The 12,697-nt window shown below is 47.8% G+C and overlaps 1 protein-coding gene and 1 non-coding gene across 4 annotated transcripts in view; both read left to right on the top strand.

Annotated features, from left to right (window-relative positions):
* Positions 1–12,697, top strand: part of LOC133258395 (phospholipid-transporting ATPase IB) — a 492,425-nt gene that overhangs the window by 128,356 nt on the left and 351,372 nt on the right. For all 3 annotated transcript variants that reach the window (XM_061434934.1, XM_061434933.1, XM_061434935.1), the window contains 7 exons: positions 1,333–1,438; positions 1,792–1,874; positions 3,375–3,424; positions 4,035–4,104; positions 5,907–5,991; positions 7,519–7,658; positions 9,079–9,217. In XM_061434934.1, the coding sequence (XP_061290918.1) occupies positions 1,333–1,438; positions 1,792–1,874; positions 3,375–3,424; positions 4,035–4,104; positions 5,907–5,991; positions 7,519–7,658; positions 9,079–9,217 (673 nt within the window). The remainder of the gene's footprint in view (positions 1–1,332; positions 1,439–1,791; positions 1,875–3,374; positions 3,425–4,034; positions 4,105–5,906; positions 5,992–7,518; positions 7,659–9,078; positions 9,218–12,697) is intronic.
* LOC133258680 (U6 spliceosomal RNA) lies at positions 12,138–12,243 on the top strand. Its single transcript, XR_009740139.1, has one exon. It is a non-coding gene; the product is annotated as a U6 spliceosomal RNA (small nuclear RNA).

The following is a 12,697-nucleotide window of genomic DNA, read 5'->3' as shown; positions in this document are numbered from 1 at the left end:
AGGTCATGTATTTTGAAAAGTAATTACGTATCTTTTGGTTAGGATCACCTAGGAAACAAGATATAATATGCAGGATTTATAGCATCCTACTTATGTGCTAGACGTTTGAAGGCTGTTTCCTTTAGCACCCGAGTCACCTCGGAGAGATGATGGGGAGCTGCATAGAAAACTTGACTTGGCCAGAAGTCACCCAGCAAACAGATGGAGAAATGAGAGTCAGAATCTTAGACTGTTGGATTCTTAACTGTGATGTCACATTCTGAACTATTGGAGCAAACCAGGATTTACTGCTGGTCCATATAAATGCATTTTTGTTCTAAAGGCTATTCTGAAAAATACTAACTTTTAATGATCAGAGCATTTCACAACCAGTTTAACCAGTATAAATTAGACCTAATATGACTTTTCTAAAAAAAAAAAAAAATTCAGTTTTGAAATTAGGTAAACTCTAGCAACATTAAAACTTTATCTTTCCCAAATTTTGTGAAGAGATAGGTATATTTAAAATGTTCTCTGAATTCTCAGTGAGGAGGTCTGCTATACTGTATTTCAGTTAGTGCCTATTTGTTGATGCTAGAACTTTCCCAGCAGTGTTCTGAGATGTGAGCATGGAAGGCACCCATGCTCCCGGGCTGGGAGGCAGCTGTCCTGCTTCAGCCCCAGAGATGCTGACCAGGTGGTCCAGGCTGCATAGAGGATGCTGCTGAAGGCTGTGCTCTGTGTCAGGATCACAGACGTTGATACTGTCCTTTCCTGGATTTTGGTCTCAGAGGTAGATGGCGCCACTCGGCTAGAGGTCCTCTAAGCAGAAGAGTGGCGTCTCAGAAGAACCTTCTGTGGAGGAGGGGAGTGTTAATTAAGGATGTTAAAGAAACGAGCACCGGTGAGGACTTGCTTTCTGAGAAAGGACTCAAGCGCCCTCAAAGAGTGTTAGGTTGAGAGTGATGGTGCGGATGGGTGGCTGAAAGGGTCTGTTCACATTGGAATGGTGAAGGGTAAGGAGAAACTACAGGGTGGCAGCAGCAAGGGATTTAAACTGTCAAACAGCAAACTGGTCCATAAGAGACTCATTCGTTTAGAAACAGTTTAAGGGCTTAGTTCACATTAAACACCTTGCTAGGTACCCAGAGTAGGGGGTTGTGAGCCGCAGGAGATGGGCTGGATGGTGAGCAGGTGTGAACGGAAGGGTGCCTGGAACCGGGGCTCCTGACCTCTGTTCTGAGGGCAGCAGGAAGGAACCCCTGGATTAGAATCCAGGAAGAGTCCTTTGAGCCTGACCCTGAAGTAGATCAGGGGCGTCCTGACAGCCACTGATCTTGGCTCCGTTTGCAGCCCACAGCACCCTGCATTCAGGAGTTCCTGACCCTGCTGGCCGTGTGCCACACCGTGGTCCCCGAGAGGGACGGGGACAGCATTGTCTACCAGGCCTCCTCCCCAGGTGAGGCCCCGCGGCCGGGGTGCCCGCTGCCCCCTTCCCCGACCCCTGGGTGTTTGCATGCTGTTGCCGGCCCTGCCCTGCCCCGCCGTGTGCCTCCGGTCTCCCGTTGGCTGCAGTGTCCTGGGGGACCAGTTCCAGGTCCACAGCTTCTCCTCTGAGGGAGGTGCTCCTTTCTGGGCCCTAGTAGGGGGCGAGGAGTGAGTCGGCACCTTCTAGGTCCTCCGTCTTTACTGCACGGAAGGCCAGGCGTCTGTCGCTGGTGTGGGTCTTTTTCATGGGAAAAATAACACTTGCTGAACAGAATGCTGTCCTTCCCAGAGACGAGTCAACGCCTCCTCTGTTCTTATTGACAGACGAAGCCGCTTTGGTCAAAGGGGCCCGGAAGCTGGGCTTTGTCTTCACAGCCAGAACGCCCTACTCTGTCATCATCGAGGCCGTAAGTGACAGCCCCGGGTGCCGCCGGATGGTCCTGGTCACCTGCTTTCTGGAAGGCTGTCTGTTAGATATAGTAACGCCTGTTGTAACTAGGAGAGCTGGTTGTCTGTGAAACTAGGCATGTTGAGAATTGACAGGTTGTGTGGTTCTGCTGGCTCCCGGTTGTGTGTTTTTATGTTGTTGGCTAGGGTTGTGTTTTTGCATTTCTATCATCTTTCTCTCTCAAAGGCACTACCCATGGTCTTCCACCCACTGATGTGGGATAAAGTGCAGGAGAGAACGTGGGAAGCCTGATGCTGGGTCTGTGATTGTTGGGAATAATCCCTATCCACCCCCTGCCCCAACCCCATCCTTGGGGCGGGCCCGTGTCTATCTCCCTGAAGCCCTCAGTCTCTGACTCTGGTCTCCGGCAGAGGACGGAGTTGGCACTTAAAATTTTTTTTTTTTTTTTTTGATGAGGGTTTTTTCCCCCCTCCTTGAAATCAAGGCGTTTGATTTTTTTCTGAGTTTCCCTCTCAAGGAGCTAGAGGGAGAAATTTGGGGATAAGAAAAGGTTGAAATCAGGAATGAGGTCAGATAGGGACCTTGGGGTGGCTACGGGTGTTTTCTGTAATGAGCCGAGAGGGGCCACGCTCACTGTCTTGGTGGGTGAGGGTCTGTGGGCAAGTCCTCTAACGATCCCCACCCTCCGTTTGGGGAGGACTTGTGGCTTTTTACAGCTCTTGGCTTTCTGCATCATCAGATCTCATGGATGCATGTGAAGTTCGTGTCCATCTGGTGTAATAAGTCCATGTTGTTCCCAACCTGGTGGCGGTCCATTCTTTTACTTACATGCAGAACTTATATCATATTCCAAGTTGTTTTCAGAATTCCCCTGAATTTGGGGTGTGGACATTTGGTAGCAAAACCTAACAGGACTGCACAGGGCTGCGCCTGTTCTGTGTGACTCTCACCAAGCCACATAGCTTGCTGCACAGGCTGCAGTCCACGGGGTCACAAAGAGATGGACATGACTGAGCAACCAACACTGCAGAAAACCCATGTGTTATATAACAGGGTGCAGTCCCAGCCCTGCGGGAATGTAGTAGGGTGGAGTGGGCATATATACTTCTGTGAAATGTGAAAAATTCTGGATTCGTGAGCCTAACTGGCCCCAGGTTTGGGATGGACCTGTGTAGCTCGTGTCCTTTATTTATGTGCCTTGGAAATGACTCTGTCACTAGCTAGTGGGACGGTCACTCCTGGTGGAGGAAATGAGAAGCTTCCACCAGAAGGAGGCGCTGTGACCCTACCAGACTAACTGCGGAGAACTGTACAGGTTGGAAGGCGTCTGACCCGGAATAGATGGAGAGAATGAGAGATGGAGGAGGGGAGGGATGGGGGGCAGGTGTGTGTAGAGAGGTTTGTGAGTGAGGAGTCGGTTGTTTTGAGATGCTAATGCTTTACACTTCAGGTAAGAGAGGTAAGAGCTTTTTTTTTTTTTTTTCCCCTTCCTCTGTAGATGGGACAGGAACAGACATTTGGAATCCTGAATGTCCTGGAATTCTCCAGGTATATTTCTCTTTTCTTAAACTCTCTCTATATATACTGATCAGAAAGAAGAATCAGAGGGAGAGGGCGGGTCCTGATGGAAGTTGTGCAAGGAGGCATGTGCTTGCTGGCGGGGGTGCTGGGGAGGAGCCATGGAGGGACCTCAGTGCTAAATCACGAGGTTCTCGGAATCCATCATCTCTTTCCACTCCAGTCAAAAGAAGGCAGGATGAGATGCTCTTGAGTGAAGTAGGTTTATATTTGATCTTCCCCTTTGTTACTTGGCACGTGACTGGATATTTTTGAGCTGTGCAATAAGAGTACATGGACAGAATATCATCAGAAGAAAATTAGGTACCCAGAGGAGGCACTCAAGGTCTCCATTTCTGTCTCTCCTGCCATCAAGAGCTGTGCTAGTGAGTCTGCTTGGTAGGGAAAAGAATAGGTTTATGTCCCTTATATGTAAATAAGAGAGTAGGAGGCACACAAATTTTGACTTGGAGGAGGAAGGTAGGGAAAATGGAGATTGGGGCAGCCAGACCACCTTTTGGGCTGCTTACTGTTTAGTCACAGGATGTGATCCTGTAAAACAGCAATGGCGGTTTTTTTCTTTGTGTCTTTACTCTTACAGCGACAGAAAGAGAATGTCTGTGATAGTGCGAACTCCTTCGGGACAGCTTCGACTCTACTGTAAAGGGGCTGTAAGTACTGGCTGATGTCTGCACGGTGGGGGACCCCTGCTTCTCCCTTAACCGCCATTCTTAGCACCCCTCACGGTCACTCAGGTTGAAAGGCTCCTGAAGCTCACTGAGAGGTAAAAGCCCGCTGACCATGACAGGGGTTCAAGCCAGTGTGGCCAGGGCAGTCAGTGGTTGGTTTCAGAAACAGTAGCCGGCTGTGTCCTCCAGAATCCTTGGCGTGTGAATTTTGATTGCCGTTTTCCACCCTTGCATTGTGACTGTGAGAGATGCAATCATTTGTGTTGACCTATGATCTTTTAGGATTTCCCAGGTGGTAAAGAAGCCCCCTGCCAATGCAGGAGACGTAAGAGATGTGGGTTCGGACCCTGGGTCAGGAAGTTTCCCTGGAGGAGGGCATGGCAACCCACTCTTGCCCGGAGAATCCCATGGACAGAGGAGCTTGGGAGGTAACAGTCGATGGGCTCGCACAGAGTCAGACACGACTGAAGCTACTTAATCTTTTAAGGATTCTGGTGTGTATTTTTCCCTTAGTAGCTGTTCTCAGTATTTGTGGTTTTTATTCACCACAGAGGCTGTGTGGTAGGCTTGAGGCGGTGTCCATCTGTGGTTCATCATCACCTCTGGTCCCCTCTGGTTACTTCCTACGTCAGGCTTTTTGTCCTCTCTGCCTCCTGGTCATTGAATCTAAATCTTTAGGGAAAGATGCTGTTGTTTATGAGCCTGACTCACAAAACTACATTCTGTAAAACTGTGGTCTTATGTGTTGAAGGAAAGCTTTGTTAAGCTCAGCTCTTGAGTCTGTGTCAGAAAATATGAAATAATACTAGGATCAACAATGCATTGGAAATCTTACTGATCTTTACCAATTGTGGGAAGAAGTATTTGAGGACACTGTGACCAGAGTTTTTAAAAGTGGGCAATGTGTGTGAATTCTAAAGGCATCCTATGTGAATTCATTAAGGTCCAGATTATGTTAGGGTTGACTCTTTGCGACCCCATGGACCGCAGTGCACCAGGCTTCCCTGTCCTTCACCATCTCCCAGAGTCTGCTCAAACTCAAGTGAGTTTGTCGGTGATCACTTGAGTCAGTGATGCCATCCAACCATCTTATCCTCTGTGTTCCCTTCTCTTCTTGCCCTCAGTCTTTCCTGGCATCAGGATCTTTTCCAATGAGTTGGCTCTTTGCATCAGGTGCCCAAAGTATTATAGGATTTAATTTTTTTCCAACTTGCCTCCCCCCAAACCAAACTAGATTTCTTAAAAGATTTGGGGGGAGCCTAAAACTGTGCTGTTTGTAACATATTTGCTGCATGATCTGTAGCCTGCAGTCCTCCAGCCCTACTTTTGTAGGGCATGTGAATAATCTCTGGGTGATGAACTGTCTATACCGTGTGTTCTCAGCTGAACTGGATTCTGTGCCAGGCAGGTTGTGCCCACCCCCAGGTGGGAGTCCGGCAGCGCTAGGAAGAGACCGCACACTTGAATGGTGTCTGCTGTGTGTTTATGCTTCCCACTTCTGCAGAGGGTATTATAAACTCCACTGGGGGCTTCGCAAATCTGGGTGAACGTGGGCCCCTTTGTGTCCCTGATTACTTATCCTCTGGACACCCGGGGTCCTCCCCGATTTGTGGACCCACAGCCGATTTGCTTTCCACAGCTCATGACTGCATCCAGCCCAGAGCTGTTCTTCCCCTTCCCCACTCAGGCGTGCACTGGATCGAAACCAGGAAGTCAGAGCTGGGCTTGCGGTGCTGAAGGGTCAGCTGGCCTAAGGGTAATTACAGTGTTTCCCTGTTTTATAGGATAACGTGATTTTTGAGAGACTTTCAAAAGATTCAAAATACATGGAGGAGACTCTCTGCCACCTGGAGTACTTTGCCACGGAAGGTGAGTTGGAATTTGGAAATGTTATGTCTGCTGGCAGAGCCGTGCTTTCAGGGGGCACTCCAGGGAGCCTTCACGTTCATGTGTCATCTCTGGGCAGCGCTTGGCTTGCTTCACAGGCAGGTGGTGGTCTTGCGCCAACCCCATCCCCAACCCTGGTGTTCTGTGCCGCTGGCAGTGACAAGAGTTGAGGCTCCAGACCAGCTGTGCTCTGTGACCTACACAGGAACCCCCCCAACTCTTAACCTGGGGGACGCGGGTGAGGCAGGTTCACACCGGATGCTGCACAGAATTGTCTTCTAGTTCCTTTCTGGGAAAACTCCCCTTGTTGTTGTTTTCCTTATGACACTGGCTCCTTGACTTCTGGTGAGAATAACCCACTGAACCCACAGAGAACAGGAAAGGAGTTCTCTGCAGGGTTTAGACAGACTGATGTCAGGCTCCTCTGCACATGGGTGCAATGAGAACCGGGCCCCTGTGTGAGTGCTGGCCACTGCTTCCTCGTCTCCCTGGGCTCCCGTGGGCATGTGTACCCGTGTCTGTGCACACACACGCACACACGGGGATGTGGGGGAACACACATGGGAACACACATGTGGGAGCACAGTTCCACACAGGGACACATGCACGCATGGGAACACACATGATCGCATGGGAGCACACTCCCACACAGGGACACATGCACACATGGGAACACACATGCACACATGCAAACACATGCACACATGGGAACACACATGCACACATGGGGATGTAGGGAACACACGCACACGTGGGAACACAGTCCCACACAGGGACACATGCACGCATGAGAACACACATGATCGCATGGGAGCACACTCCCACACAGGGACACATGCACACATGGGAACACACATGCACACATGGGAACACACTCCCACCAAGGGACACACACACACGGGGACATAGGGGAACACACATGGGAACACATGTGCACACCTGGGAACACACATGCACACGTGGGAGCACACTCCCAGACAGGGACACATGCGCACATGGGAACACACATGCACACGTGCAAACACACATGCACACATGGGAACACACTCCCACCAAGGGACACACACACACACAGGGACATAGGGGAGCACACTCCCACCGAGGGACACATGCACACGCACACACACAGCCTGGCTGGCTGAAGCCCGTGTCTTCCACGTGGTAGCGTGCCAGGCCTTTGTTGCTGTCTGACAGGTGCTCCTGCCCTCCGGCCCTGGCTCCTCCTGGGTGTGGGTCGTGCCCAGCTCTTGTCCTGCTCTGCTGCTGGGGGCTCACTCTTATGGCTTCTCTACTGTCAGCATCTGTAGAAGAGCTGGTTTATATTAAAATAGAATTGCCTTTAAATTCCCCTTTTGAGCATGCGAACGTGGAGTCAGAGTGACCCTACAGAGCCGATGGTCTGTCTCACTTTTGCACACGCTGGTGGGGTCGCACGGTGTCCCCCGGGGTAAGCCCCCTGCTGGCCCGTCACCAGCAGCCTCACCAAGAGACGCTGGGGCTGTCTTGCAGGCTTGCGGACTCTGTGTGTGGCTTACGCCGACCTCACTGAGCGGGATTACGAGGAGTGGCTCAAAGTCTACCAGGAAGCCAGCACCATCCTGAAGGACCGCGCTCAGCGGCTGGAGGAGTGCTACGAGATCATCGAGAAGGTAACGGCACGTGGCGGGGTTGTATCGCCCAGCGACGCCCAGCGGGCAGACAGTCTGTGAGCAGGACTCCTTTTGCTCAACTTGCACAGCGATGCTCTCTATCTTATGAGTGTCTTAACTCACCATTAGCTTTTTTGTTGTTGTTGTTTTTCTCACTAGGAAATTACAATTTATTGAACACAAAAATTGGCAGCCTGATAACTTACTTTATGACATATTACCCTTACATAACAGTTACCTGGTTATTTGAAACTTTTCATAAAACGAGTTCATTAAATCAATGAGGTACATCAGTGAAGAAAGATACACTTTGGAAAAACACAAAACCAAGTAAAAAGTCATCATTAGTTTTTAATCGTTTCTCTTCTTTAAGAAACCATCAGTTTTTATGGGGTACTGGAAAGGTCTAGCCACCCTCTGCCAAGCATTCGTGTCTTTAAGTATCAGGGCAAAAACAGCATCAATGACTTTCGGGGCTGGCCTGAAATGAGGCTTAATGAGATTAGTTGACCCTGTTGAGTTTCCTGGGCCGATAGAATGTCTAGGCTGGTTGGGCATCTTACCTACTGTTGTCATGCTTAATATCCCAACACGGTTTGAGCTCTGCCTTTGCGGCTCCACGTTGCTGGTGTGGATTTTGTTGTTATTTCAGTTTCTCCCAAGATGTGAATTAGCTTTCTACAGGCTGATCCCCTGAAATCTGGAAGCCGGTGTTCAACCTTTTGTTTCATGTCAGCAACTGTTGGTCCTTCCGTTTTCCAGTTTCAGTAGCTTCAAAGTCCTTGCTTGCTTGCTTTTCTCATCCCTTTATTTATTTAGATTCACCTTTGCTTTTTTTTCCCCCTTGTTTGTCATTTTAATGAAATTTGGGTGCAGATGGAGCTGAATTCACGTGTCCATTTACCCTGATTCCCCGAAGATTCGAATATTTACTTTGTGAATCATAAAGCAACTAAATAGATGAAGTACCCATGTGGCCCCGTGCTAGAGCTGGGCACTCAGGACCTCGTTGGCTTGCTGGTCACTGAACCATTTCTTCTCAGGTGTTAGCTGGACCACTGTCCTTTGCTTGTCAGTGAAGTGAGAGGGAGGGCTCAGTCCCGTTAGTGTCCCCAAGGTGACTTTGCCCGAGTGCTGTGCCTCCAGACGGTCTCCATCTCATGATGCCTGGGTACCCAGAAGTAGATGATGAGCACTGGCCTGCGTGCATGTGTGGGGAGTGGGGGGCTCTGGCCTTGTGGATGGTTTTGAAATGCCACACATGTCTGTCATTAATTATCTGCAAACAAAGTTTTCATGTAGAGGAAGTAAGGTAATTACTTCAGAACATTTCGACCGCCTTTCGTTTGTGAGGAGTTTTGTCATTCTTGCCTCTCTCACATGTTTCCCCATCTTTAATTGAAACTGTTTTTCAATCCAGAATCTACTGCTACTTGGAGCCACCGCCATAGAAGATCGACTTCAGGCAGGCGTGCCGGAAACCATAGCAACTCTGTTGAAGGCCGAGATTAAAATATGGGTGTTGACAGGCGACAAACAAGAAACTGCTATTAATATAGGTAATTCATTTAAAAAATAATTTCCCGATGCTGATTTTTGTCTTGTGTTTTTAAAGTCTTGTAGAAGTGTCCATGGGCTCTTCAGACACACTGACAGATGGTGTTTTATAGAATTCTTTATTCACAAGGTCGAGAAAAGTTTAGTGAAACCAAATGAACATGCTCTTTATGAGCATTATCTGCCTGTTATAAACATTAAGACTATGACACCTTCCTGAAAAGTGATTGAACACACTTATAGGGCTTCCCTGGAGAAGGCAATGGCACCCCACTCCAGTACTCTTGCCTAGAAAATCCCATGGACAGAGGAGCCTGGGAGGCTGCAGTCCATGGGGTCGCTGAGGGTTGGACACAACTGAGTGACTTCACTTTCACTTTTCACTTTCAGGCATTGGAGAAGGAAATGGCAACCCACTCCAGTGTTCTTGCCTGGAGAATCCCAGGGACAGGGGAGCCTGGTGGTCTGCCGTCTGTGGGGTAGCACAGAGTCGGACACAACTTAAGTGACTTAGCAGCAGCATAGGGCTTCCGTGGTGGTTCGGTGGCAAAATATCCGCCTGCAATGCAGGAGACACAGGAGAGGCTGGTTCGATCCCTGGGTCGGGAAGATCCCCTGGAGGAGGAAATGGCACCCCACTCTAGTATCCTTGCTTGGAAAACCCCATGGACAGAGGAGCCTGGTGGGCTACAGTCCATGGAGTCAAAGAGTCAGACAGGACCGAGCGACTGAGTATGCATTCATAAAACCTAGAGAATTCAGGAGTTGATGAGAGCTTGATTTTCTTATTACTTTTTCAACAAAAATTTAGTCTCAGAGACTAAGCATATTTTCATTAAGTTTAAATGTGCATTACTATTTTATATAGTTATAGCCATTTTAATGATTTTTACCAATTGATATGTTTTTCTAACAGGCTTGCATCTTTCCCTTCCCTGTATGAGTTGACAACCTCTTTGGTTTCTAAGTATTGCAGAAATGAAAATTGAAGAAAGGGAATTTAAGTCCAAATGACTTGATGAGTATTGCTGAAGATGGCTTTATTTCTTGTTTATGGCTGAGTAGTATTCCTCTGTGTATATACCACTGAATTAGGGCATCAGTTGAGCCTGCAGAGGATGCAGTGTAGATGTCTAGACTTGATGTTGGACTTGTCCACATCAGACCACAGGCAACAGCGGTGAGCAGCCTGAGGTCGTGCTCTGGATCAAGGGCAATCATCAGCCTCTGTTCTGGTCCCACGTTCCTCAAACCTTCTGTGATATGAGCTGTTATCCATCTTTCTCCCACTATATGGACTGGATATTTTGTACATTTGGGTGTGTCCTATGTGTATGTTAGGGTACCCAGAAGGTACTTGGGAAGCAGATCAAGTGTCTAGCAGTTCTCCTTTTAGCTGGAGTAAGGAGAAGAGTCCTGAGAGCCAGTTTTGCTGTGCTGGGGGTCGTTTCTCTACCTGTCTTTGGTCTTTACACATCAGCAGTCTTAGAGCCCTGGGACTGGGAGACATCAGAGTCTACAAGGGCTCACTCTACGTTTCTCGGGGCCATGAATCCTGGTGCAGGATGCATTTTAAACAGATTCACAGAGCTTTCACGAACACCCTCTCCAAAATTTGACTTAGAAAACCCTAGAGAAGGTACTTTATTTCATGCATTCTAAGACACAAATTGTTTTCATATTTCACTGCCTCTGAAGTTGGAGTGTCTTATGGCTGTTGACTCTTATGGTTTTTAACTGGCAACGTTTCCCTTTAGAGGTGACATTTGGTGTTTGGTGCTATTGGCTGTCTTTAGTATTTGCTCTATCTCTTGTCATTTATCTACCACCTGTCCACCCATCTGTCTGTCAGAGTTTGAAAATTTATTTGAAGCATTCCTTTTAGTTTATACCTTGAAAATAAATACATGTAGTCAAGTTAAATTCCAGGATATTTGTCTCGTATGAGCTTATGAATATTAGGTAGACACAGTCATCCCATGTGTGACTTTGAGGTCCTTTGGAACTGGCACAATGCCAGGACTCTGCAGTGCCGTGCTTGAAACACACTAATGAGCTGTGTTTCCGGGAACTGGCAATTCTCTTTTTTAGCCCAAAAATTTAGCATCAGCTATTCTAAAGTGAAATTTCAGCTGTAGCCTTTGTGAATCATGTAGTTGTCATTTCCTATTATGGCTGGATGAAGCATCTATTACGTAGTAAGAAAGTAGATGTGAGGTTTTCAGGGTCTATAATTTTCTTTTAATGGAGGTAGCATAAGTGAGAACAAACTCCGAATGCATATCCATTTTAAAGTCATCATGCTGGGAACAGCTTTCATTTCAGACACCTCCTGTGCCCCCCTGCCATCGACTTTTTGGTGTCATTTGATACCTTGAAACCACTTCTGTAGTCTTTTGCAAGTTTAATTTCTGAAAGCCATGAAGGTGGACTTGCCCACTGCCAGGAAGATGAGTCTGGTTGTCATGCGGTGCTGGGGGCACCCGGCCCCGGCCCCAGTGACACTCACAGGAGAGTCAGGTGTGTGGTTTCTTGATGACCTGTAGCTCCATAGTTGCCAGATGCTCCTCTGTAGACTGCGGAGCTTAGATTCCCAACTTGGGGCCTGAGTGAATCATGAGACAACTCAAGAATGAGACAGATGAGAAAGTACCCGTCATGCAGTGTAGATGCCGAGCATGGCTGGTGTTCTCAGTGGTTACTCAGTGAATGTGCACGTGGTGGTTGGCGTATGATGGCTCAGTCCTTTCTGTAAGTCTCACATCCCCTTTGAGATCGACATTATCCCCTTTTAAAGATGGAACTGAGGCACAGAGATACCAGGTCACCTAGCCTGGGCCACACCTAGCCTGAGAGTCTGTGAGCCTGACATGTGACAGTCACTTCCCAGAAGGAAAGATGTGCGTCAGAAAGACCAAGGGAGTGCTCGCTTCAGCAGCACATATACTAAAATTGGAACAATACAGAGAAGATTAGCATGGCCCTGTGCAAGGATGACATGCAAATTCATGATGCATTCCATATTTTTTATATATGACATCTGGAAAAAAATGGTACTGAAGAATTTATTTACAGGGAAACAATGGAGAAACAGGCATAGAGAATAGACTTATGGACATGTGGAGAGGGGAGGAGAGAGTGAGATGTGTGGAAAGAGTAACATGGAAACTTACATTACCATATGCAAAATAGGCAGCCAGTGGGAATTTGCTCTATGGCTTAGGAAACTCAAACAGGGGCTCTGAATCAACCTAGAGGGGTGGGATGGGGAGGGAGTTTCAAAGGGGAAGGGATATATGTTTACCTATGGCTGATTCATGTTGAGGTTTGACAGAAAACAGCAAAATTCTATAAAGCAATTATCCTTCAATAAAAAAAAATAATTAATTAAAAAAAAAAAAAGAAAGACCAACGGAGGCTACGTGGGTGAGATGGGTTTAAAACTTGAACCTCAAGAATTTGTTTCAGACAACGAATGAGCA

This window comes from Bos javanicus, chromosome 12, assembly GCF_032452875.1.
Source record: "Bos javanicus breed banteng chromosome 12, ARS-OSU_banteng_1.0, whole genome shotgun sequence".
NCBI lineage: Eukaryota > Metazoa > Chordata > Mammalia > Artiodactyla > Bovidae > Bos > Bos javanicus.
This window is presented reverse-complemented; position numbering and strand designations above follow the sequence as displayed.